At 57.9% G+C, this 17,043-nt stretch overlaps 1 protein-coding gene across 1 annotated transcript in view; it reads right to left on the reverse strand.

The window, feature by feature from the left end:
- Window positions 1-17,018, reverse strand: part of TGME49_280660 (HECT-domain (ubiquitin-transferase) domain-containing protein) — a gene marked incomplete at its 5' end in the record, with an annotated part of 62,756 nt that extends 45,738 nt beyond the window's left edge. The window contains 9 exons of the mRNA XM_018781862.1: window positions 123-4,574; window positions 5,216-10,895; window positions 11,694-11,733; window positions 12,717-12,785; window positions 13,240-13,394; window positions 13,937-14,084; window positions 15,094-15,179; window positions 15,659-15,928; window positions 16,348-17,018. Of these exons, the coding sequence (XP_018637208.1) occupies window positions 123-4,574; window positions 5,216-10,895; window positions 11,694-11,733; window positions 12,717-12,785; window positions 13,240-13,394; window positions 13,937-14,084; window positions 15,094-15,179; window positions 15,659-15,928; window positions 16,348-17,018 (11,571 nt within the window). The remainder of the gene's footprint in view (window positions 1-122; window positions 4,575-5,215; window positions 10,896-11,693; window positions 11,734-12,716; window positions 12,786-13,239; window positions 13,395-13,936; window positions 14,085-15,093; window positions 15,180-15,658; window positions 15,929-16,347) is intronic.
- Window positions 17,019-17,043: the final 25 nt, after the last annotated feature.

The raw sequence follows: 17,043 nt of genomic DNA on the forward strand, positions 1-17,043 counted from the left end.
TCAATCTGTGATTCCTGACTGCGGAGACACATACACCTCTCGGCGACACGACCCTTTTCTTCGCAACATATCGACCCCCTCATCGTTGCTTTTCCTCTTTCTCCCTTCCCCGAAGATCTTACGCGAATGTGGAGTTCCGCCCCCGAGTCGGACATGTTGCTCCTCGGGTCGAATTTGATCTTCACTCTCTGTGCGCCGTCTCTGTCGCCTTCGTCTTCCTCTTGCAACCAGTGGGAGAAGCCTGGAGCAGGTCCCGCTTCGAGCCCCAGGAAGGTATCTCCTTCTCGAGGGACGCTGGGGAGCCGGAAGGCCTCTCGGGTGGAAAAGACCGTCCTGTGGGGGCCTGCGGTCTCCGCGGAGGCCGCACCGGCGTCTCCGCCTCCAGACGAATCCTGGGGGCTCCGGGTCGCCACCGTCGGCTGCGCGGCAGGACTGGGGTGCCGAGAAGACGCGAAGAGACGAGGGAAGTCGAGACAGAGATAAAAGTCTGCAACAGTCGACAAAGGGTGCGTTGTCTCGAGCAAATAGATGCAGCAGGACTCCTGAGACACGCGGCGATAGGCTGCGCTCGACGGCGGCAGCATGAACAGACTCTCGCGGAGCCAGCTTCGGTCGCCATCTAGCGAGTCCGACTCTGTATCGTCTTTGGAAGACAGGGGCGAGGGAGCGGCTCCGCGGCGGCGGATAGGAGGTCCGCTGGCTGTCCTGTCTCGCTGTCCGATCAACGCATCCCGCAAAGCTGGCAAGACGTCGGGCCAGCAAATCAGGACGGCAGTGGCACCCTGTTGTCTCTCTTTCTGAGCACACCGGATTCTTCCTTCCTGTTTCCACTGCGTCTGGAGCTCCTCAAAGACTCCCGCCACACCAGCGTTTGCCTTCACGGAGCCTCGAGCGTCTTCTGCCTCCGTTTCCTCTGTGTCGTCCGATGCACTGGGTTCCGAGGCCCTCCCGGCCACCCCGGCGCCCCTCGAGGGATTCTCGCGCCGTCGGGCGCGGAGACAGACACTCGCTGGGGCTCCAGAGGTGCAGAGTGCGACCACGAGGTCCGCGTAGACGGCGGCCTGGGAGAGGCGGCCGGCGAAGTGAAGAAGGCGGGGGAGAAGGCCCACCAGGCAGAGGTCCAGGCGTTCGAGGAGTCCAGCCATTTGACCTTCAGGTTTTCTTCTCGGCCTTCCAGACGAAAACGCGTGCGACAGAAAGGGCAGCACGGAGAGAAACAGTTGCTGCTTCCGAAAACGAATCAACAAGAAGATCTGGTCCACGAGCAACGTACAGACGCGCGCCAGGAGACGCTCCGAACACTTTACCTCAACACGGACAGAACCTCCGCAGAAAGAAGCCGAGCAAGAAGTCGAAGCATCCGGGCGCGTAGGGAGGGGCAGAGAGACGGGTTCTGGCTCAGATGAAACGGCATCGAAAGTGAGCTCTGTGACTGCAGTCAGGAGATCCAAATGGCGTTCTAATTTGTCGCGAAGAGGCCGCGAGAACTCCGGAACGCCAGAGAATCGAGGCTGCCTTTTCTCTTCCACGTAGCTGCCTGTGCGGAAGGCGCATGCGGACGCACTCTCACCATCCTCCCCAGTCGGCGCGCGATTCGCTCCTCTCTCTGGTCCGTTTGCATGCGTGGGTGCTCGACACGATCCACGAGCTTCCGAGACGGAGGACGAACTCGCTTCGAGGTCTGCTTGTTCGAGAGCACTGTCTACCTCTTCGTTCTCTGAAAGCGATCCGACATGGAACGCTCGTGAGGGACATCTCGTCGACGGCCGACCGGCTGCGAAAGCCTCCCGCCTCTCCGCCCGCGTTCTTGTCTCTCCCTGTCTCATTCTGTTCCTCCCAGCCCTCCCACCGTCTCCTGCCGCTGGTCCGCTCTCCTGTGATCTCCTCGGGCACTCCTCTCGCCTGCCCGCCGGGCCTATCCTCTCGGCTCCGCGAGCCTCGCGGGCTTCCTCCTCGCAGCGCCCGATGAGCTGCGCCATTTGGCGACGATCGCGCTCGCTCGCTCGCTTGGATTCCTCTTCTTCTTCAGCAATTGCATGCAGGAACTCTCTGCGCACGCAGAGGAAGAGCTGGAGAAGCAGGCGCCTCAAGGGCCGGATGACAAGCCGGGTCAAGCGCCCCACCGCCGCCAACACCACTGCACTTTGGGTCTCTCTTCCGAGGCCGCGAAGCGTCTGGCACCCCTCTGAGGCGTCCACGCGTCGCTTCCGTCTCTCTTCTCGCCTGTGCTGCCTCGTCCAGGCCTTGTCGCCGCCCTCGCGAGAGATCCTCACAGTCGGTTGTGCTGGGCCGTCGCTGTCGAAAGACCCCTGGAGAAGGACCTGCGCCGGGGGACAGGCGAGAGAGAGCAAGACGCGCAGAAGGCGAAGAATAAGGAAAGGAGGGCAGTGCGCCACTGCGAGGGCAAGGACGCCCCCATCGGTGCCCAACACTCCTAGAGCCGCGACGACTCTCGACGCTAAACTGGACAGCTCGAATCCCGTCAAAGCAGGTCTAGCCGATGAGTCGGTCTCAACCTCTCTCCACGCGCCGCGCGAACTGCTTCCTGCATGCCAACTGTCCCCCGCCCGCGTGCGGCGCTCAGGACATGAAAGCAAAGCCTTCGGCGTTCGTCGCGAACTCCCTGGAAGCAGAGGAGCGTAGACGCATGCATGGAAGTCCTCGAGCGCAGCTACAATTGCCGGCAGAGTCGCACAGAGCAGGTGACCAAAGCCCCCGGCGCGTTGCTGGGCTGTTTTGTCTCCTTCGCGGACTCGTCCTTTCTCCTCGAGGTCCTTCTCGGCTTCCCTTGCCTCTCGCGCCCAAGCCCCCATGTGTCTACATTCTTCAGAGCGCTCAAGGACAAAAGTAGAAGCGCATCCGGTCCCCGCTGCGTCTGTGGAGTTTCCACCTCTGGCAGATCTTTCCTCTGTGTTTTTTCTTCTTTCTGACGACGCTCCCCGCCGTCGCGTCCTTGATCTCTCTCCGAGCGCCAACTCGCATGTCTCACCTTCCACCCCACTTCGTACACCGCCAACGTCTCCGCGGTTGACTTCTTTCTCTGTTGTTGCCTTCTCTGTTATTGATTTTTGTGTTGCTGGGTTAAGCGGCTCTGGCGTTTCCTCTTCGTCTCTGTCGAGGAAGGATGGATGGGCGAGGCGCAGGAACTCGAGAGAGAAAAAGCATTTGTCGACTCCAGTGACTAGGAAAGGTGCCAGAAGGAGCGTTCGGCAGAAGGTCAGCGTGGCGGCCTCGGCTGCGGCGCTGAGGACGAGGCGCCGCCAGCGAGGAGAGCAGAGGGAGAGAACGCGTTTGCAGAACGCAGGCTCGAAGCGTCGTTTGTTCAAGTCCAGCCCAGCACGCTCTCGAGCTCCCCCAAGCCGCATTTCGCCTCCGTTCGTCTCCTTCCTCGCGTTCGCTGCCTGCCTGAACAACGCGAAGCCCAACTCAGTATCCGATCGCGTCGGAGACAAAGATCCGCCGGGGTACGCGAGAGCCGCGAGAGCAAAGACCGGCAGTGGAAGATCTCCCCACGCCTCTCTCTCGCCCGCAGAAACATTCGACGCGCTCGAAGGCGAAGAGACACGAACGAGAACGTCTCTCAGCCACAGAGGGTCTGCAGGGTCGCGCGTACACAGCTGTGCAGGCGAATTGCTCAGCTGACTGCCGGCTACCTCCGAGCGGTGAGACCGTTGCAGCGGCGCAGAAGGCAGGAAAAGGATCCAGATCCGAAGGAGACAATAGAAGGTGCCTACGGCGGCGTCATCCTCGAAGGTCGATCGTGGCGAGGCAGGAGGCTCCGGACACCGATCGTTCGGGAGCGGAGACGATCCGACCTTCTCAGCACTGCTTGAGGCTTGGGAGCCCTTCTGCTCGGCCTGCTGTCCGGAGTCTCCACGACGAACAACGGAGAAGATACTCGAGTCTGTTGACTCCACATCCCGCCCCCCAGCTCGCTCCGTCCTCCTACCTGTCTCGCCTTCTTCAAGTGGTGCTGCACGCAGCGCTCGCCGACAAAGGACTTCCCAGGAGAGCCTGAGACACTCTCGCAGGAGGCCGCAAGTCACCGCGTCTGCGTTCACCCACGCACTGACGCCGGCACCGCCTACATTCATCGCATCGGGCAGACATGCTCCCCGCGCCTCGTCTTCTCGACTCACGAGACTTTGCTCTCCTTCCCGCTGTGCGGCTCCTCCGCAGTCTCGACCGTCTCGCTCCTCGGCCCTCAGCGCGGTCGGCGACGGCCTCGCGCCGCTGGGCCTTGCTCCACCCACCGCCGCCCTGGCCTCACGCGTCAACTTCGCCTTCAGCGCAAGCCTGAAAAGCGCGTGACTAAGCGAAAGCATCAAAGCTCCTGGGTGGCTTGTGGTGCACGCTGCCGGAGGCAGCAGCGCCCTGGAAGAACGGCAGTGGTGATTCAGGAGACGGTCCAGTTCGGACGGAGACAGGCGCGGCAGAGGCAGGAGCCCCACAACGTGCGAGGGTGACGAGAGAGAAACCGCAAATCGATAGCCGAGTGTAGATGTCAACGAAGACCTGGCCTCAACTTCGCGACAAGCTAACGAAACATTCGGCAGCCCACAGAACGTATGGACCTGAAACACAAAACACGCAAGACACAGCGACATTCAAATAACAAATACCGATATAACTATATATATATATATATATATATATAGGCGTACAGATGTATACGCATATATGTATTTCTATGCATGTAAGCATTCCTCTATACATCTAGAGTTGTTGGTAGACCGTAGACAGTTGACAGCAAAATCATCGAAACAATGGAGTGGTGGGAGATCCTCCGAGAACACCGACCCGCTCATTCCTACAATTACACACACATTAATACCTACGTACGTAGAGATCTAGAACGGCATATGCGGATGGATATAGATAGATAGACAGATAGGTTGATAGACATATATAGACATCTATAGGCATACAGATATAGAGATATAGAGATATAGAGAGATATACACACACAGAGAGATAGGTATAGAAAGATATATATAGGTAGATAGAGGTGGAGAGATGTAGACAGATGAATTCGAAAAAAGGCGTGCTTCGACTTCAGGATAGATCGATACGAGCAGATGCCTGGCTGACATGCAGCCTGGGATACAGCGGACGCCTTCCAGACGGAGAGGCCACGACAGTTTCCGGTGAAAAGGCGCATGTGTGTATGCTCTCGTTCTGTGTTCCCTCTCTGTTACGTGCCTGCGCTTCTTACCAGCTTGCCATCGACGAAGACGTCGAGTTCGCCTTCTTCGATATTCAGCATGAGTGTCATGCACCAAATTCGTTTTCCACCTTCGAGTCTTTCTCCTTCCCTCATCGCGTCCGTCCACCGATCGCCCAAATGTACATACCTCCCGCTTTCCGCCTCGGTTTCTGTTGCTCTCGCCCCGCGCCAGTTCCCTGCCTCCTCCCCTCGCTGGCTCTCTCCGTTGGAGGCTCCCGTAGCACGGGCCGGTCTCCTGCGGTTCGGCTCGCCCCACACGGTCCAGGCCAAGCCGTCGCAGCGAATGCCGCAGGCTCCAGACCTTCCGCAGAGCGTCCCCAACTGTCTCTCGTCCGCGCCCTTGCCTCCACACACGCGCCGGCAATAGAGCGTCTCCCGCCACTCGCCGCTCTCGCCCCCAAGTCTCCCAGCCTCACCAGATTCCTCCCTGCGAGGATCGCCTGCCTCGTCAGAGTCCCCAAAGGCATTGAAAGGCCCTGGTGGCTGTTGATCTGTCTGCTGGCCGCCCCCGCGACCGATCACATCTGAAACGATCTTCGAGTCGGCGTTTCCAAAGCAATCGTGGAACGCCGCTTCGTCCCCCTTCCTCCTGTCCGCCACAGAAGCAGTCGGTGACCTTCTTCTTCGCACCCTTGTGGTGGAATAGGAAGCGAGGTGAGCGTCACCGAGGAGGACGCCTACCTCGACGAGAGCGTCGGACGTTGGACTCCATCGGCCAGGTTCAATGACGCCTTCTGCGAGCAACGCGGAAGAAATCCTTTCACATACAAGAAGCTGACAAACATGTACACCTGTCAGAAACGCCTCCCGTGTCGCCGCGAGCCTCGCTCCGCGTCGTCGATGAAGCCGTTCCTGGAGTCGTTCGAGGTCCTCGACACAAGCATCGGCAGCCTTCTCTTCAGGCCCGTTGGGGGACAACGAACGCGGCTCTCGCCCTGACCTCGAACTGACGAGAAACTCGCCTTCGCTCCCAAGCGCAGAGAGAGACGAAGCCCGCTGAGCGAATCGGCCCGAACCGCGAGGCGACCCCACACTCCCCACAGGCCTCGGGCGCTCGACAGGGGCCACGGGCGGCCCCACCGGAGACAGCTGGGACTCGCGAGGCACCCTCGGGGCGACTGTGTGGGTCACCGTGCACAGAGGCTCAGCGACAGAGTCGAGGAGCTCGCCCTGGACGGTCTGAGAGAGAAAGCGAGCTGCGGGGCCTTCGGCGGGGATCCACGCGGTCCGGGGTAGACCGAGAGGGTTCGTGTCGTCGCCTTCGAGACGCATTTCCAAATCTTCCCCGTCAAAAGTCTCAAAGGGTGTGCATCCGTCGGACAGGAACTGCGCGCCCTGTCGCTCTCTCACGCTCGGCACACCGTCCACGTCAGCTGTGAGAGCACGCGACGAGGTTGGAAACGCCGCAGTGTACCGGCAGACGATTCGACTGTCGGGGCTGTTACTGGAAGGGAAGCCAGAGAGGCCTTCGTTGTCTCGCCCTCGGCCGGCTCGCCTGTGAGCACTGGAAGCCTCCCCGGCTTGTCCGCGTCCACTTGATAAAGCCGGACCCCTCGATATAGCCGATAGAGGCTCGGTGTCCCCAAGAAGGAACGCTTCACGGGTGCCGCTGTCCTCCAAGGACCACGAGACTGCAGGGATGTCCGAGACGAGGTCCAGGTCCTCCGGCTCGACGCCTGAAGGCAGCTGAAAGTAGGTGATCGTGTGACTGCGACTGTCTTCAGTAAGGCGAGCTGCAATCAGATTTGGATTCTCGCAACTCACTTGACTGCTGCGGACACTCACGCCGACGGGCGTCATGAACGCCGCAGACTCCCCGCGGTGTCTCCCGGGCGCGTGCGTCAAAGCACCACCGACGCCATCGCCTCGTCGGCCGCCTCCAGAGATCCCCCCCAAGCCTCTGACCCCCGCGCGTCGTTGCTCGTTGACGAACAGAAGGTTCGCGGCCGCTGGGGCGAGCCATCGTCGAGGGCGTCTGCGACCGAAGGGATCTGGGCCTCGAGGGTCCTCCCAGTCCTCGGAGTCGCTGTGCGTCTCGCGTGAGGGCCTTCGGTGAAGTTCAGAGCCTGGAAGGAGCCGACAGTCACGCGCATTTCTCCCAACGCTATCCGACCTGTCACTCGCCTCGTCCGTCGAGCCGCTGCTCTCGCCACTGTCGCGGATCCGGCCTGATCCGCTCTCTGCCTCCACCCAAAGGTAATTCGAACGCGAAGAAAGCAGAGCCCCACCTCGCCGCGAGGCTCCAGAGCGACTGCTGTCTCTTCGACTCCCTCTTCGGGAGCCTCGCGTCCGAAGCGCGGCCTCACTGGTGGTTTCCCCGTTCTGCTGCCGGCCGTCTTCCTCGAGATCCGAAGACACTGAGGTGGGCTGGAACTGCGTGGACGAACTCGTGGACGACCCTCCTTCAGACAGCAGCTCGCTGGACCCCTCGGTGGGATCGCGTTCAAACGCGACGCGGTGACCAGGACTCCCTTCGATGCCGTCTTCCATCATCGACAAGTCGATGGTGTCTCCCGTCTCTGCAGGTCTGCGTCTGCGGTCGTGTCTCTGTCGGGCGCCTTCGCCGCCTCGCGCCCCCCGCCCCGCGTCCCCCGCCAGCGTCTCCACCAAGGCCCCGCTCTCCTCTGTCTCTTCAGTTTCCGCAGCGTCTCCTTCGTCCGCCTCAGGGGCAGGCGGGTGCGCCGCCGGCACGGCTCTCGCGGCGGTCGCGTCGGCTTCTCGCAGGATCTCAGGGTCGATGTGGAACTGGCCAGAAGCGCGACGAGTCCCGTGGTAGCTCGCCTCGTCTGGGCGGTCGCGGCTCGGCCGTCGAGGCCCCGGCGCGAGCCCCGCAGGCATCAAGTCCGCGTCGACACTGGACGACGCCCGCGACAGGCACCCGAACTCAGGTAACCCTGTACCCACGCACTCGACCACCCGCAGGTCACTGGAGAGACGAAGCGCAGGCGACTCCGACAGCGACGCATCTCTCTCGCACGGCGCAGGCGTCGTCCAAGATAGATCGTCGAACAACGAAAGGAGCTGAAACTCCTCGAGCTGGTGAGAACCCCAGCGCTTCCCACCGCGGCGGACACGGCCGTTCCGCCTGTGCGCCGGAGATAACGGAGCAGATGAAGAAGACGAAGAAGAAGAGGAAGAAGAAGAGGAAGCAGACAAGAAAGAAGAAGGGATTGACGGCGAATGCTTCGCCATGTCGCAGAGAGACTCACGGAGGCAGAACAAGATGATCACCAAAATGTCGCTGACGCGGCCATTCCGAACAGCTGAGCAAAGAAGCGCCTCGGCAACCAAGCGCAGCGTGGCGCGGGCCTCGAAGGGTGTCTGTTGAAGCCTCACATTCCTCGTTTCAGACCGGTCTGTCTCGTACTCGCTTCCGACGAGTGAAGCATGCGAAGGCGCGCCGCCAGCCTCGTATCCAGCCTCGAACTCCCCTCTCTCTTCCTCGTCACGAGCGCGAGTTGTCACCTCCGCTTCTTCTCTCGCTTCGCCTCTGTGACTGCCAAGTGCCCCGTCTCCAGCAACTGGTGCGCCGCCAGACACAATCAACAGGAGGGTCCAGAGTCTTTGCTGCTGGCAGTCGGCGGAAAGTACGGAGTTTGCGCCTGCCGCGGACGCGTCTTCGCTCCCGCGTTTCGGGCAAGTCTGGTCTCCCTGTGTCTCTCGCGGAAAGAAGAAGAGAGGCGGGAAGCGCATGTACAAATTCACGAGGGTCTTCAAACTGTAGACGCACCTGAGGTAGAAAGCATCGGATTCCGCGGTCGACCAGGCAGCCAGACTCCGCAATCGCGCGGCTCCTAAACTCCGTAAAAGCGAAGGGTGGCACATCCCCCCACTCCGATTTGTATTGGTGAACCATCCGGTGTTCAGCGCGGTCGCTGGGGCCCCGAGCCTCTCCCAGTCTGTGACTGCATGCGCTCGGCTCGGCGCCCCCGCTGAAGCCTCTGAGGTCCACGCGCCGGGGAGCGAGCCGCCTGCCGCCTCCAGACTTCCTCCGTGGCTCTCGAGAAGCAGCAGCGGCAGCGCGGACAGGGGTGCGGCAGAGAGAGACGAGAAGAACGCGCCCAGGGGCAGGCGGCTGTCGAAGAGGAACGCGGGGAACGCACCCAATCCAGACCTTGCGCAGAGGTCGGTGTTCCACTGGCGCAAGCAGCTGTCCAACGACAGAGGCTGCGGCGACGCAGCGCTTCGAAAGACGCCGTGGAAGTCGACGGAGTGGGAACAACCCGAGTGCGCCTGGCTCCACAGACGAAGGGAAGCAGATGCATTTCGAGGCCGGGGCGCGACTGGACCTGCGCGACGGTCGAGAGGAGGTGACAGAGATGTCTCAGCAGTGCCAGACGCGAGTTGCGACCCTTCCGAGGAGGCCGGCATTCGAGGTCGAGACCCGGTGAAGAAGGCAGAGAAACCGGATGTGAGAGAAGACGGATAGTGGCGAGACCAGGCCGAGGAATTCGAAGGCAACGAGCTGGGCGCAGAGCGCATGCGGGGAATCGGCGCACCAGCTCGCGGCTGCAAGGCGTGGATAGCGTAGGCCTCCAGCAGGGCACATGTCGCCGTATTGGCGAGGAGCAGGGCGGCTTCTTCGAGCAGGAGACGATTCTCCGTTCCACCGTACCAAGAAGGCAGGAGGACAAACGCATCCAGAGCTGCCCGCAAGCGCCGAGCCCACAGCGTCGTGCCAGTGCTGGTCCAGTCTTGGACTCTGCCCACGGGCCTCGCCGTCGGAACTGCGCGCGAGAGGCCCTGGCGAAGACTCGCGAGGGAAACGAGGTCATGCGGATACACAGCTGCTGCTGGTGAAGCTTCTTCCATCGAGAAGGTCGAAGGTTGCCGGCCATGCAAATCGAGAAACGCAGAGGCGGGAAGTGCCATTGCGTCCGCGAGTGCTTGACAGGCAACTGCTCTTTGCGACGCTGAAGCGCCGACGGTCTCTCCTTGCGGGGGCCCCCCAGTTCCTTGTCCCCGGTGTCGCGGGTGGCGACTGTCGCTGCCCGCGGCTTCTCGGCTGCTTTCTCTGGCTTTCTGAAAGCCACAGTGCTGGCGGTCTCGTCGCGAAGACTTCCTTCGGTCGAATGCAGGAGTTTCCGTCAGTGCACTGGAGTCCCCCCAGTTGCTGAAAGTGGTGACGTCCAGAGAAGATTCCGAAAAGCGCCTCCACGCTGCAGGAGAAACCACGAAAGCTGTCGAGGCCTCGACGTGAGGCAGCAAAGCGCAGCCAAAGAGGCTTCCTGGTTTGTCGGCTCTGCCGTCGAGCGCGGCTACCCTGTCCAGATTGCATGCGTACTCCGCGAGAAATGCGCCGAGCGCTTCAAGGTCTGGGTGAGGAGGGGAGTTTCCGGAACGGATCTCCTGTGACAGGGAAACCTGGCCGGGAGAGTCTGGCGGAGGCGCAGGCGGGACAGGGGGCAACGTATTGTCCTCTGTGCCCGTCAGAAGTCCAAGATCGACAGATCCTTGATCCTTATTCATGTGGTTTGCGACTGTGGGATGTTCCCCGAACGCCTGCGCAGGCGGAGACCTCTCGCAAGGAGCTGCTTCGGCCTCGCCAGACGACGGCTGGTTCATGTCGCTCTCGGGCGGGGTAGCCGAGAGGCCTCGGATACTCGACAGAGAAGTCGACATTTTGCAGCAGAGACAGCGAAACACAGGAACTTTTCGAGGTCTCAACCTGCGAGTTGCAGGACACACAACCCAAAAAAGTGGACGGACATTCACATCACCGGCTCAGCCGCCGACGTTTTGTGCGCCGAGACGCATGGTTGCGCTCTCAAAAGGCGACAAGAAATGCAGAAGGGAAACAGCAGAAGAGGGTGCGCACCTGAATAGGAATGCGTTAGCGAATGGATATTCTTTTTGAATCGGAGCGGGAGACGTTCTCCTCGGTCAGGAGAGCGTCGAGGCGCAGTGGTTGAAATCCCGAGCACAGGAACGGAGGCTGCGCAGGAAATTCGCAGACTCCTCTGTGCGCAAATTCCAAAAGAAAGTGGATGCGAGTCAAATTCATTCGTACAGAAAAGCGAACTTGAATAAACTCTAGAAAAAGAACGAATTCACAGGCGCAGCGTCTCTCAGTGCGGAAGGTCCACAGCCGACAGCGTGAGCCGGCCAGCTTTACCGCAGAAAAAGGGGCGCTTCTGTAGAGGAAAAGGGATGATCTTTGCCGCGACTTGGAGAGGTCACTAGCAGCGCAACATGCCAAAAAGTGTGTTGGAAGGTCGCTGTCTCCGCCTGCGCGATTTGGACTGCAGATCTCCGAGAAAAACTTCGTCCAAGCAGAACCCAGGGTGCGTTCCGTATACTGTGGCGAGGCGCGCGCATCCACCACGCAAAAAGAAACGATGCGAAAACTAGCAGCAAGACTCACACTGTTTGCAGTCGACCTCTTCACTTGCCACTTGCTTCCCGATAATATGGCCCCCTGTTCGTGGTCAAAAACAATGGCGTTTCTCTCGTGTCTCCGCCTCACCTTCTTTTCGATGGCGCAGCACACTCGGACGGAGAGTGACCTGCGCACAGAGAACGCAGAGACTCTGTCGGTGAAAAAGTACGAGACACGATAGCAGAGTGCGGAGAAACAGTGGTGTTTCGTCAGAAACGCCCCGAATGGAAACGCGGGTCAAATAGCGATGCAAAATCGGGAGCCGACAGCTGTTTCTTTCTCGAATGCCTCAGCGTCGCGTACCCGCCAAGAACTCGACCCAAAATTGCAGCGACCCGGTGGGTAAAGAAATGCACGCAAGTTAGCAGGACAGAAACGAAGGGCAAAAGGTGTCAATTAGATAAATTAAAAGGTGCCTCCTCTTGTCAAGTGCTCAGAGCAGATATCAATTGCCTTCTTCGTTTTGCTCCTCAATTCCGACACAAATGTCCTTCCGGCTCTCTCGAATGGTGTTCTTCACACGCTGCCGAAGCGGTTTCGTGGCAGACAAGCATCGTCGACTAGTTACAAGCCACAGATAGACAGTGTATGAAAAGAACACATTATCCGCAATGCCGTTAAGTCATTGCAAGTCCCGTTCGAAAGTAAAACAGAACGTGACCGTAACATAACCGTGTGTAAGGCTTTTTTGAGGAAAATAAAAACGGTTCGTGCAGTTATTAGTCAGCTAGTCTGTGTGGACGCAGCCCTGCCAGAGCATGTCTCCCGTCCGTTAAGGAACTTTTGTTAGGTCCACTTTCAAAGGGTGCTGTGTGTGATACCAGCTGCCTCCTCGAGCTGAATTTCAGGATCCTTCCTTCTGGAGGGTGTGCACTCGCGACGAAAGGAAGAAGCGAGACAGCGTGTACGACTGGGTCATCGGGACCTCAACGACAGCGAGAGTTCGCGCACCTCGCATTTTCACTAGTTTGCCGCAGAGCTCTGTGACGAGTTCGGAAGAACAGGGGTGCATTCAGACGCATTACAGGAAGGGAAATCACACTGCGTAGTCTTCCAGGACTTGTAGAAACTGAAGAAGCAATCCGGTGCATACCATGCAGGATTACTTACATTTGTGCGTGTAAGTTGTTAGAACGGTACAAGGATGTTCGACGCTAACTTGCGGAGAAGTCTTAACAACTGCGGGAATACCTCGCGATGATGCGAGATGGAAAACTGACATCCCCTCTACTTGAGAGGAAGCGTCTGAAGCAGCAGTCTTCGTAGCGTCGCCGAAACAAAGATCGTTTCGTCTTTGTCGCATTCTTCAACTGGCTCCGATCCGGATGCGTTTTGCTCTGCCAGTCCGACTTACAGAAGTAGGGAAGTGACACGGCAACAGCCGCACAAACCGAGTCGTTGGCCAGTGGGTGGTCTGGTGTTATTTCTTGAAGCAACAAAGTGAATACCGTCTACCAGTATAACAAAGGTAATCAAAAATATCCGAAAGAGGCTGGCATCCCCCTTACCATGCAACCTAGTTCAAGCATGAGAAAGTGACATCTACCGATACAGAGTCTTCTTTCACCGAAGAAACTCCAGAAAGTCTGCTTTCACGACATGTCAGGCACCGCCGTAACCCAAGCTGCCTTACTCCTCACGGAGTGTGGAAGTTGCCGAGTGAAGGGAGAAGGTTTTCCCCACGAGAATGTTTTGGCCGAAGAAGCGGCTTCAACTTTCTTGTCGGCCACCAAGAAACAACCGAAATCGAGGAGGATCTGTGTAAGAAGTCTCGGACGTTTCGGCTTTCTGGAAGCGAGCAAGGCATACTGGCGAAAGCCTTCTTCAGAGTCGCCTCTCTTTTTGACAAATCTCTGTCCATTCTGAACCCTCACCGAAGAAACTAATGGCTTTTTGTTGGGTGACCATCATATGAACTGCAAGAATGTTGTTCTGCGATCGGCCAATTCTCTCTGGTCAACATGAGGTACTTTGCGACGGTGAAACGAGAGCGGCCACTACAGTGACTACGGTTCAGCTGAGTTCGTCTCCGATTTGTGTGAGCGTGTGTGACATGCGCTGTTTTCGCGAACCTGGAAAAAGCCGCCAAAAAGATTCACTCTGCAACCCCAACCGAGGTTCTACACAATAAGGTTCTTGCTGAAAAAAAACCGAAACAGGTTTCTCCCCCCTCCCCCTCCCCCCCCCCGCAAACCATCGGACCACCAGAAAAACTGGGTCGAACAGCGGCCAAGCCAAGCACAGTGTAGGCACGTAGGAAGACAACATACCCCAGAGTCGCAGTTCGTCATGTCACCTTCACGTTTTTCTTTTTTGCTTCACTTTCTCACTTCTTCCTTGTCACTTTCTTCTTGATTGGATGCATTGCGACATGGGCACCCTTCATCGTGTACGGATTCGCTTGCAGATGGTTGAAGAGCGACATGGCCAAAGTGCCGACGGCGCATTTGTCGTAGCCGTGGACGGTGAGAAGCAGCCCTACGAGTTTTGACAGCAAGACATCCCGGAAGAAAAAGCTCCCGAATCAGGCATCAGACACACAAACAGTCCACCCGTCCTGGTTACCCTATCGAAGAGTCGAGTCTCCTGCCTACAGACCAGGTGGACCAGGTGTAAACAGAAGTTTCTTTTCGATCCGTGTATTCTGTACGGAGAAACATCACGATCAAGGCTGTTCACAGAAGAAACTGTTTAGCGTCAATGCCACAGTGTATCCTGGATCTAAATATATGAAGCATTTGTTCCCCCGAAAAAAACGGCTACAGTCCTTCTCATGCGAAGAAGTGCTCACAACGATGTCCCAACTTGGCTCTTCCAGAGTGGCGAGTTATCCACATTCTCCCTTTAGGACCCCCCCGATTGCAGCGTCTCTCTGACTTCGTCTCCGTTAACGTCGTCTCCATCTATAGTCATCGCTCACACTGGATTCCAGGTTCTGCAACGATCCTTCCAAAAAAAACAAAGCACTTGCCTGCAACAGTGACTGTTCCACAAGCATTTATCTAATCGGTAACTACACGCGGTAAAGAACAGACCTAAGTTTTCAGTTGGGCGTTGTTCTACTTGTGATGAATGTTGTAGAAGCATGCATCTTCGTTTAATACGTAGAGAGACCAGTGCAGCAGCATGATGGCTCAAGTCCGTTCAGATTCTACTTTCTTCGAAGACTGCGTCTCGGCAAATCTCCAAATCAAGCTAAAACATTTCCTCCGGACGAAGCCTGCTGCGGATCCAGCTTCCTGGCTTTTTTGTGACTCAAAAAAACAGTTGCACGCAGAGGTAACTCCAAGAGAAGAGGAAATGAACCGCGAGAGTGTTTGTTGTCCGTCAACAGACAGACTTCTGCAAACATCCCTGAAGATTCAAAACGCGACTTTTTTCTCTCGCCGGGGATTCGTGGGTGAAAGCAGAGAACGCGCGGTGACCGAATTTCAGTCTGTCGCCGACAAAAGCGTCGGATTTTTTTCAAGGAGAAACAGAAACGCACCTCGTTTGTCCACGAAGATCTTCGCTCGTGTCGCGTATTGCTCCGCGAGACGCCTCAGAGCCAAAGGCTTCACACCGACGCCAAGCCTGTGAAAAAGACCGCAGCGACGACGGCAACAGAACAGCGCAAAGCAACGAAAAACATTTCGTGAAGCCCAAACCGACAACCAGCGCTGCAGGAGGGAAGAGCCTGTCTCCACTGGTGTTGCTCGCTTGAACTGTCCACCGAGGCGGCGGCGTACACCTGTCCGAACAGAAACGAGCTGGGATCTCTGCCGCAACCTCTGGAAAATGGATCCGAGAGAAACAGGTGAAGTAGACGACATGCACAGACGGCACAACAAAGTCGCGACACTGGCGCCTCTGAGAGAGGGGGGAATCCCTTCTCAACTTGCAGCCTTGAACTGGCTTCAGAGGAGCTTGTGACGCTCCACATCGGCCAGAAGAAGCGCCTCGTTTTCGACAAGGTACCGCCTGAATGTGTGCGCATCGCTTCCTGTCCTTTTCTGGCGCTCGTCGTTTGCTGTCGTCTGCTTTTCTCCGTTTCGCCAACCTCGCCTGCGTACCTGACCATCAGGTTTGGCCACTCTGGATCGAAGTAGGCCTTCACACCTCTGCCCTCGAGAATCAGCTGGCATGCAAATCCCCGAGTGCTCTCGAAAACTGCGTTTTCCAGTTCTTTGCTCTGCAGATATCCAGGATTTGCAGAAGCGACGAAGCAGAGAGCCTGGCCTCGCCCTGTCTGCGCATGCACACCGTCTGGCGCCGAGCCTTCACTCGCAGGCTTCGCCTCCACGAGATGATGGTAGTAGGTGAGGGGGACAGCACGCTGTCGCCTGGAAACAAACGGAGAGGAAACGCGTTCCTCTCTCTGGACTATGCCTCTGGACTATGGACGGGGACTTTCCACGTTCTCGAGGAACTGGGGGGCAGAAGAAAGGATTCGGAGACAGCGAAGAAGGGCAACAGCAAGGCACAAACAAGGGAAGACCGGAGCGGAAAGAAAAACCGACGGCTATCGCGGGAGGAGAGATGCGAGAATCGCTTCCACCAAGAGGAAATGGTCGAAACACAGAGTGGAAAACCGGAGGTCTTCGAAGAACAACTGTGGCCATGGGGCTGGGGAGGAGGGAAGGTGATAAAAGGCAGAAAGAAGCCTGAAAGGAGAGAAGCGACACAAAGAGAGGATGGGGAGGAAGCAGGGAACTCAGAAAGACAAACAGACGGTCTTCTCGACTTGTTGCACAGAACTCACCGGAAGAAATAATTCGCTCCCAAGCGCCTGACTTGTGGGGGGAAACGCACGGAGTGCAGCTGATAAACTTTCCCCTCCTTCTGTTCTTCATTTTCTGGCAAATGCGGCAACTGTATGTTTGATCCATTGAGGACTTCTGCCGCCCCCCGAAAGAAGGCGTCGTAGCCGTAGCTCCCACCGACTCCGAAGTACCGTCGCTCCGAGAACCGAAACGGTGGCGAAGCCGGCGGGGAAACACAAGAGACAGCAACAGAGGCGGAAACCGAGGAGGAAAGACTGGAAGGTCGAAGACGTGAGAGGCGATGCGCAGAAGCCAGGGAAGAAAGACTCCTTGAACAAGAGAGGGACGAAGAGAGAGAAGCGAAAGAAGCGAAAGAAGAAACAGAAGAGACAGAAGAGACAGAAGACGAGAGAGACAAAACAGGAAAAAGGAAGGATGGAGACGTGATGGGAGTCTCAGAAGAGGCGGCAGACTGCTGTGTCTGAACGGAGCAGACGGTTCGCTTCCTCGTTCCCTCTGGCCACAATCGCCTTGCATGCGTTTCTCCTCTCAGTCGACATCGAGCGAAGATGCTTGTTTGCGCAGCGCAAAAAAAAGAACGCAGAACAACCTCTCGCTCACGCCCACAGTGCCTGCCGCCTTCTCTGAGGAACGCTAGTCGGCCTCCCATCTTGCCACTGCGGAGAGGAGAAGCA

Source organism: Toxoplasma gondii, chromosome VIIa (assembly GCF_000006565.2).
Source record: "Toxoplasma gondii ME49 chromosome VIIa, whole genome shotgun sequence".
NCBI classification, from domain to species: domain Eukaryota; phylum Apicomplexa; class Conoidasida; order Eucoccidiorida; family Sarcocystidae; genus Toxoplasma; species Toxoplasma gondii.